Source organism: Tubulanus polymorphus, chromosome 3, assembly GCF_964204645.1.
Source record: "Tubulanus polymorphus chromosome 3, tnTubPoly1.2, whole genome shotgun sequence".
In the NCBI taxonomy this organism is placed as follows: domain Eukaryota; kingdom Metazoa; phylum Nemertea; class Palaeonemertea; order Tubulaniformes; family Tubulanidae; genus Tubulanus; species Tubulanus polymorphus.
In genome coordinates this window covers 6,405,582-6,413,833 of record NC_134027.1, presented here as the reverse complement: position 1 = coordinate 6,413,833, position 8,252 = coordinate 6,405,582, and the positions used below count along the sequence as shown (strand labels likewise).

Below are 8,252 nucleotides of genomic sequence, written 5' to 3'. Positions count from 1 at the left end.
GCTGCTGCTCTGTGAGTGTGAGACTGTTTTAGAGTGGTAGTAGTGTTCCTGACAGACCATAAATCATACATACGGTACTTCGGGTATTTTTTTCTTAAGTTTTGTAAATTAATTAACAACGCCAACAACAAAGGGCAGGTTCCAATGAATCAAACGATAAACGGATTAAATGCTACTTGCCTTTTACTATTCACAGATAGCCTATACTTTAGTAGTACTGGCCTTTTGCCGGACGGAGTGCTGTCAAAACCTCTGTCAGGACTCGGAATCTTTTTCAGATTGTGGAGCCTAGTTCTATGGTGGCGCCGCCTATAGGTTGATAAATAGTGGAGGATATTTCACATCGTGTAAAATCTCAATGTGACGTCGAGGTTTTTCGCGAATTATCGACCGGCGACGGAATGACGCACACACAATGACGTCATCGGTCTCCCTTTCTTTACGTAACTTGGGATAGCCGCCGTCGGAGCAGTTCGCGTAGTTGTCGCCCTCGTAACAACCGAATAACAGCGACTAGCGATGAAACTTTGGACGAGTGAACACATTTTTAGGTAAGTTGAAGATTGATCTTTTAGTATATTTCTGTTTTTTTTATCGATTGAGATTAGTTCGCAACTGTGATGTATTCATTCTACTGACATGTTTTTAATCGCATGGCCATGTAGTAGTATAGTCTTACTCTGTGTATCAACTGTTTAGTTTTGAAAAAAAAAACATGAAAACGAATGTCAATGAATCCGTATTTTCTACTAACTTTACAGCCATCCATGGGAAACTGTGGTACAAGCAGCATGGCGAAAGTATCCAAATCCCATGAATCCATCTGTAACTGGCGTAGATGTTTTGGAAAGAAAAATCGATAGTGATGGAACTCTGAAAACTCATCGTCTGATGACCACATTATGGGGCATGCCTGGTTGGGCAAAAGCGGTAAGTATTTGAAAATTTTCTTGTTGTTTTTTCTTCATAGAGCTTATTATCTGAACAAAAACCTATTTAAGGAGTACATAAGAAAGGCTGTATTAATTATTGATGTGACACATAATGATAATTGAATTGGGTAATTAAAACACTAGATAGAATAAAGTTAGTTGACTGTGTAAACCGTTACAATAATGTTTATATACATTGATACCTAGACCTAGTATGTGTTATTTAAAGGGTATTGGTTTCAAACTAACAATTACGATTGTAAATTTTGTTGTGTATTATATAATAATTAGATATATTAAATTATAACTCTTATTTTATTTTTGATAAATAGTAATGATTATTTGTGAGAGGATGTGCACTACAACGTCATCAATATATTGGGGCTCGACTGGTTGCCAGTCAATTCAATTTAATTATTTGTCCGAATCAAGTAGCTCTATTGATCCTTAATATTGTGTAACTTAAATTATATTATTTATCGTCGCCAATATTAAACGATGTGTTATTTTTCTAGGCATCAATTAACTTTTAAGTTTGTTTTCTTGATGAATTTAGATGGTGGTTAGCCATATAAATTTTGATGGCCTTTGAGGCTATGAACCCGGAAAACAGGTGTTATCAATATTTGAATCTTCATTTCTTATCTCTGTAGATAATTGGAGATAATCGAGCCTTTGTAAGTGAACATTCTTCAGTAGATCCCCAGCGAAAAATTTTCTCACTACACTCCAGGAATGTAAGTTTAACAGTTTAATTTCCAGGTCTTTCACATACTTTTTTACTTGGTTGAGACCACACTTGTAATTTAATGAGAATTTTTGGTGTATGAAATGCGTTTCTTTGGTTTGTTTTAGCTGACTGGTAGCAATGTAGTCACTGTACATGAAACATTAACTTACAGTCCTCATCCAGAAGACCGAACTAAGTAAGTTATCATTAATAGAGGAGATATTTCGAAAATCAAATCTGTGCTATAAAATATGATACATGTATTATCTCTGCTTTATAGAACAATACTAAAACAAGAGGCTGAAATCGTAGTAGCCAACATTCCCTTCACATCCTACATGGAAAATCTACTTGCCACTAACATCTCACAGAATGCTGGCAAGGTATGTACTACCACCAAACCTACCTCGCACATGGCTCGGCTGTTTGCTTGGCAGATTGCCCAAATTGCGAATTGCCTGTGTACTTTCACTGACCTCAACCTTATGAAAAATCCAGCACCCTCTGGCTGTTTGCCATGTAATTAGAATTCTAAACAGGTCTCTGTTTTGAGCTCTTAAAAAGACAAATCAGTTTTTTTGGGGAATTATTCAACCCAAAAGTGATTCATCAACACATAATAATGGCATGTGAATAGAGTATGAGTTGAATAATAGAACATTCACTGCTATAATCTGAAAACCACTGGCGTCCTGCGGTCCTTATTATACGTTCATCAGAATACTTACTGTCTGTCTATTCACCAGGGGCGCCAAGGAATGGAATGGGCGATTAGTAAAGTTAAAGAAGAGGCTGCAGATCTCACAAAAATTGCCATCAAAGGAATGGATGCGACTGTTCAAGATATAACGAGTGGCATGGATCAGATGTTCACATCAGCAAAAACGAGCTTATGACGAAACTCTGGATTAGACCAAATTTAAAGACATTTTACAAAATTTAGAAATCTTCGATGTTGTTCTTTTTGTGATCTCGAAAACAAACTTTCAGACTTTACTGGTTGTAAGGTTATATTTAAAAGAGTTTTGTTTTCACCATTTAGTTATGAACTTGCCATCTCACATGTTGGAAACTCTGAACTGTCACCCAACTTATCTGAAGACAAGTCTATGCCGTGGAAATTAGGTAGTGAGAAAAATGTTAGTTACACAAAAAATAAGAAAAGCCTTATAAAAAAAATGGTAAAATCTCATATAACAAAAAATGTAATATGGTCGTCAGTAAGATAGAGTTGTTCAGGGTATTTTACATACGAAATTTTATATGTGGATTATTATTTGGATAGTCTTAAATAGCATATAGATAGTTGCCAGGTTTTAGAATTAATTAATGATATTCCAATAATGCTTATGATTCACCTTTTAATTGAACATTTTTTAACGCATAATATATTAAAAGATTTCAAAAGGATTCAAAATCAATCGTTTGGTCGTTATTGGATTCAACCTTAAACTTAATTTGAAAATCAAATCTTTAGATTTATATGAATTGCACTCTATGCTACTTAATATGCATGCATCATCAAGGTTTTAGTGAATTTATTCCAGCAATTGCAAAAGAATAACATTTGACCTATGCAACTTATTTCTTAACATTATGTTGTTAACCGACCAAATAAAAACACTCTAGAAACTGAACCACTGTTTTGAGTCTATTTATTGTCCTAGGGCCAGGTTCACAAAAATAAAGTTACACATTTAGGAGGACTGACTTAATCGCTTTCATCAAGAATACATGGGGATTAATTTTGATACGTAAGTCATATCGAACTTCGTAGTTAAGTTATACCAGGGCCCTCCGCAGACCTCGGAAGGTTCATATAAATGACTGAACCGGCCCGTGGCGCCACCATCAATAAACAACATGGCGTCGGATTCCAAAAAAGAAGAGGTAAATATTCAACTTGTTACGTGAAAATCGCCGTGAATTCTTATGTTGGAGATTTTACAATGCCATTGCGTAAAGTATACTAATGAGTTTCATTAGAACCACGCTGATATTCATTAGTTTAACGTAGCGATTGAATTTGTAACTTGTTTTCGTTTGTCCACTGTCAGTGTCAGTGTCAGCCAACGACGTCGGTGGCAGTGCCAGTGGCAGTGTCTGAATAATACCAACCAGTCGTTGTTACACCGGTTCCCTACAACCGTTGTTTATGGAACGACGGCTAGGTACTAGACTATCCAGGTCCGTCCTACCAGTCGTTCGTCCTTACTCTACTTCATACGTCTCACGCACAGGGGCTCGCATCAGAGTTGTATTTGTAGATTAATGTAAAAACGACAATTTATCAATCCAGACCAAATGTCTATCATCAGTGTTGTAGATTAATGTAAAAACGATAATCTATCAATCTAATGTCTATACATACTAAGAGACATTGGATTGATAGATTATCGTTTTTACATTAATCTACAACTCTGATAGACATTGGATTGATAGATTATCGTTTTTACATTAATCTACAACTCTAATACGAGCAGGAGCCTATGATCTCACGTCACACACAGTTTGTTTTTCTTTCTGCCTTTTCATCTGTGATTGATGATTGGATTGAAGAATTGACTTAGGCCTTATTATTTTTTCATTATAGAAAATGGAGATGATTAAGGACGCTGAGAGCGTGGGATTACCTCCTCAGGCTGCCCCACTTATACCAGTTATTGCCCCACCAAAACCGAAGCGTGGAAAAGGTTTGTAGGTTTTCGTAAAGGGAAAGGCCCAACTTAATGTTGTATGCTTGAATGATATTTTTTGGTGTATTTCCTTCAGCTCCCGATATTCCAATCTTTGAACGCAGAAATTGGCTCATTCATCTTCACTTCATCCGAAAAGAATATGGCACTTGTAAAAATATAATTGAAGATCAGATTGCTGAAACTCACGGGATGTGTGAATATGCTGTATTTATCAAAGGTAGGCAGGAAAAATCATTATCTAGGAATAGGATACACTGGAGCCAGTTCAATAGAATGTTAAAATCTGTCTGTAAACGGGCCAATACTAAGATGTCTCAATAGAAACTCTCATTGATTTACAGCACTCATCTGTCGACAAGAAGGCAAAATCCAGGAATCTCTCGAGTTGTTCCAAACATGTGCGCTATTGAATCCGAACAGTGCTCAGAATCTAAAACAAGTTGCAAGATCATTGTAAGTGAAGCAGCAGTAGTATCAATGTCAGTGGTTACGTGTATCAATCGATAATTCTAATTGTGGTTATAATTTTACAGGTTTCTTTTAGCGCGACATAAAGCAGCAATAGATGTTTACAATGAGGCTAATAAAATGTCAGAAAAGGATTGGGTAAGTTTCACATACCTTCTGGTATGTGCCAGGTTCTATTATATCTTATTGTAAGTACGGGTAGGCTTTTGTTCGACTTTAGTGGATATATTTATACATTTTCAGGAGATCTCTCACAATCAAGGTGTATGTTTCATGTATTTGAATCAATTAGATAAGGTAACGTTATGAATATTTTTTCTAGATTCTGAGTGATTGCATGTTCTATTTTATGGCACTCAATTTATCACTTTCAGGCTAAAGAATGTCTGACACAAGCGATATCATTTCATCCGCACGATCTTTCTTATATGATGTTAGGGAAGATTTTGCTACATGAAGGTGATATAACCGGTGCGATTGATATCTATAGGCGGGCAGTTGAGTATGTATTCTTCATCGTAAATATATCATTACGCGATTGGATTTCATCCGAGCTGTAACTTATCAATATTTCTTTATTCATAGATATTCTCCCGAAAATCCAGATCTGTTATCAACATTAGGATTGCTCTACATGCAGGTACCAGTAGATATGTTCTTAGATCACTCTTCTATTCACAAACAGCCAACATCTGACATTTACGTTTTCATTTCAAGTATATTTAGGTTTTCGATATCAGTCCAATCATCGAGTGATTTCGTGACAAATCTTTCAGGTTGGTCAGTTTCAAAAAGCATTTGAGAACTTGGGAAACGCTCTCACCTTCGATCCGACTCACGTAAAGGCGATCCTCGCTGCTGGGAGTATGATGCAGAATCACGGAGATTTCGATGTCGCTTTGACTAAATACAGAATAGCTGCGCAGGCTACACCTGAAAGTCCTCCTCTGTGGAACAACATAGGAATGTGCTTCTTCGGTAAAAAGAAATATGTAGCCGTAAGTATTTAGCGGTAACATTGTTGTAGTTTGTTGTATCATGTACTGTGATATTCCTTTTCATTTGAAAATTTAGGCAATAAGCTGTTTAAAAAGGGCCAACTATTTAGCTCCTTTTGACTGGAAGATATTATACAACCTCGGACTATTACATCTCACCATGCAGCAGTACGCATCCGCTTTCCATTTTCTCAGTGCAGCAATCAATCTCCGTCCCAAAATGGCTCAACTTTTCATGTTATTAGCAGGTAATTTCTGACACAATCTCCTCTGTTTCTTACAACTTTATTCTTATTATGTTAATTATATTCGGAATAATATTATGTATCTATTTTTACAGTTGCTTTGACACATCTTGAAGATCCAGAAAATGCCAGACAAGCATATGAGCAAGCTTTAGTATTAGATGAGTAAGTTTACTTGCATATCCCAGTTGTTGCGCAATCTTTTCCTGTATGTTCAACTCTCATGTATAAAATCTTCTCCATGTTCTTTCAGTAAGAAGAACTCAGCTGCTATACATTTGAACTACAGTGTGTTTCTGTACAATCAAGGTGAACGATCTGCAGCTACGAAACAATACGCATTATTTGAACAGAAACTGAAGACTGAAAATAGTAAAGATGTTGATCCTGAGGTATATTCGGTGTCTTGATGATTTTAGAAATATCGCAATGAGATCAATTATTGTAAAAAAATTTTATTCGATATGTTGTTCAGATAATGGAATTGAGTTTTAAACTTGGTCCAGCATTACACGTTGGTGAAAGTTTAGTATGGAAACCTACAGAGGAAGCCTCGGGAAAGAATCTGCCTCCCATTCCTGATGTTCCATCTGACCATGTGATTCATCCACCTCCTGCTGTCCTGCCTCAGCCACCAGGTACCGGTATGTGTTTAAAACCGATGAATAATTTAGTGGATGCAAATGGAAAAAATAGTTGAGACTATTCACAGTCTTGATGAATATGATCATTTAGAGAAACCCACAATATCATTCAAACAACTGTTATTTCGGTTTCTCTTATGTACGGTCAAACCTTTTTACGAAATCTCTCGGGGGATATTTTTGTTAATCACATATTATTATGTTAATGTAGCTGATGTCCAAGAACATCCGAAGCCAGTGATCCCTCCTGAAATGGAACTCCCAGCGGACGAATTAAGTGAAACCCTTCCCACACCGCCGACCCATGATCCATTTGCCGATGGCATTCAACAAGATGAAGCGAGTTCTAGTCATTTGAAAAAGAAACCAAGGGAAATGTTACCCCCATTGTGATCAGACTAATTTCATTTTTGTTTCGATAGTAAACTTCGTCAATCCTGGACCCAGTTCCACAATCTAAGTCAAAGACTAAGTCTGAATTAAATTCGGTTCATTTTATTCTACTCCAAAGTCAAATGTGGAACTGGGTCTTGGCAGTGGAGTGAACACACTTGGTGATACTCCACTTTCGTGCCGACTAGACTGAATGTATTGACACCAACATACTGCTATGTATCTTATGAAGTTTGTTAAACTTTTGTTTGATGTTTTCGGTATCATACGATAAGTGTGTACGTGTGTGATTATATTAATTATTAGAATATTTATAAACTGTAATGAGCTTCTTGTCGATCACTTTATTGTTGGTACATGATTTGTGTATGCGCACGTTACTTTCTTATTCCGTCCCTTGATAGAAATAAAAAGAAATATATTCAATGTTCGTCTTAAGTTTGCTTTTTCTTATGAAAAGAATGGCTTTAAATGTAGGATTCGAACCCATTCATAGAGTAGCCTACTGCGGGATGCGTGATGCTGACCTACATTGTAGTATGACGCCGTTGCAATGGGGATTCCCCGTATTTCCTTCTCGGTTCTCTTACTTCAAGTCAGGCGCCAATTAAACAATGTTTTCGGTAATATCTAGTTAATCATCGCATACTCGGACCCATATCTACAGAAGTGCTTGGGCGAATGCATGCGCTGATTTGTTGGTTTGAGGTGTAGAGTAGTGCTAACCCTCTGAATTTTGACTTTCTTCCCTCCTCTTCCTTCCTTCCTACTCCTACCTACCACTTAGCCCGTGCCGTGGTGGCCTTTTGCCGGCTTTCAGCTACTCTCCAGACATAATCTGAATACGGTCCCCAGCAGCCGTTGTTTTTAGATACTATATTAGATTTAAAGTGAAACTTGATCCATAGAACTGACTTCAGCAGGCCTAGTTTCCGGGTATTGCGTTGCCCGAAATAAGACTTAAAATAAAGGTGACTGGTTTGCCCTAGAACTGCCCTTCAAAATGTCCCGCCTGTAAGTGTTAGGCTATGGCTTAAAGGAGCATTTGACAGCCAAGCTTGGCTGGTTGACACGCATGACCTGTTACAGGTCATAGGCCTAGCTAAAAGTTGGCAACAACACTGACCACTTTTAATGCCATAG

At 37.1% G+C, this 8,252-nt stretch overlaps 2 protein-coding genes across 4 annotated transcripts; both read left to right on the top strand.

The window, feature by feature from the left end:
* Nucleotides 1–432: 432 nt before the first annotated feature.
* On the top strand, nucleotides 433–3,299 carry LOC141901847 (PRELI domain containing protein 3A-like). The gene is made up of 6 exons (XM_074789356.1): nucleotides 433–551; nucleotides 762–930; nucleotides 1,586–1,669; nucleotides 1,788–1,858; nucleotides 1,943–2,045; nucleotides 2,409–3,299. The coding sequence occupies exons 1-6, from the start codon at nucleotides 520–522 to the stop codon at nucleotides 2,556–2,558; spliced, it is 609 nt and encodes a 202-aa protein (XP_074645457.1). The 5' UTR covers nucleotides 433–519; the 3' UTR covers nucleotides 2,559–3,299.
* A 27-nt stretch (nucleotides 3,300–3,326) lies between these two features.
* Nucleotides 3,327–7,502, top strand: LOC141901846 (BBSome complex member BBS4-like). Of its 3 annotated transcripts, none has more exons than XM_074789355.1 (14): nucleotides 3,327–3,416; nucleotides 4,256–4,355; nucleotides 4,435–4,578; nucleotides 4,703–4,814; nucleotides 4,895–4,967; nucleotides 5,073–5,126; nucleotides 5,204–5,331; nucleotides 5,415–5,469; nucleotides 5,606–5,827; nucleotides 5,904–6,075; nucleotides 6,168–6,237; nucleotides 6,326–6,464; nucleotides 6,548–6,716; nucleotides 6,928–7,502. In XM_074789355.1, the coding sequence occupies exons 2-14, from the start codon at nucleotides 4,259–4,261 to the stop codon at nucleotides 7,107–7,109; spliced, it is 1,617 nt and encodes a 538-aa protein (XP_074645456.1). In that variant the 5' UTR covers nucleotides 3,327–3,416; nucleotides 4,256–4,258; the 3' UTR covers nucleotides 7,110–7,502. The 3 variants fall into 3 exon arrangements, with proteins under 3 accessions (XP_074645456.1, XP_074645455.1, XP_074645454.1); XM_074789354.1 differs by lacking the exon at nucleotides 3,327–3,416 and adding an exon at nucleotides 3,514–3,552 and having other exon boundaries at nucleotides 6,548–6,710; XM_074789353.1 differs by lacking the exon at nucleotides 3,327–3,416 and adding an exon at nucleotides 3,514–3,552.
* Nucleotides 7,503–8,252: the final 750 nt, after the last annotated feature.

What these genes read in the sequence shown, in the direction of transcription:
- LOC141901846 (XM_074789353.1), top strand. Translation starts at nt 3,526, where the DNA reads ATGGCGTCGGATTCCAAAAAAGAAGAG. An exon ending in TAGGATTGCTCTACATGCAG is followed by an intron (nt 5,470 to 5,605) that starts GTACCAGTAGAT and finishes CAAATCTTTCAG; the next exon opens with GTTGGTCAGTTTCAAAAAGC. An exon ending in CAAGCTTTAGTATTAGATGA is followed by an intron (nt 6,238 to 6,325) that starts GTAAGTTTACTT and finishes ATGTTCTTTCAG; the next exon opens with TAAGAAGAACTCAGCTGCTA.
- LOC141901847 (XM_074789356.1), top strand. Translation starts at nt 520, where the DNA reads ATGAAACTTTGGACGAGTGAACACATTTTTAG. An exon ending in TGCCTGGTTGGGCAAAAGCG is followed by an intron (nt 931 to 1,585) that starts GTAAGTATTTGA and finishes TTATCTCTGTAG; the next exon opens with ATAATTGGAGATAATCGAGC. An exon ending in TCTCACTACACTCCAGGAAT is followed by an intron (nt 1,670 to 1,787) that starts GTAAGTTTAACA and finishes GGTTTGTTTTAG; the next exon opens with CTGACTGGTAGCAATGTAGT.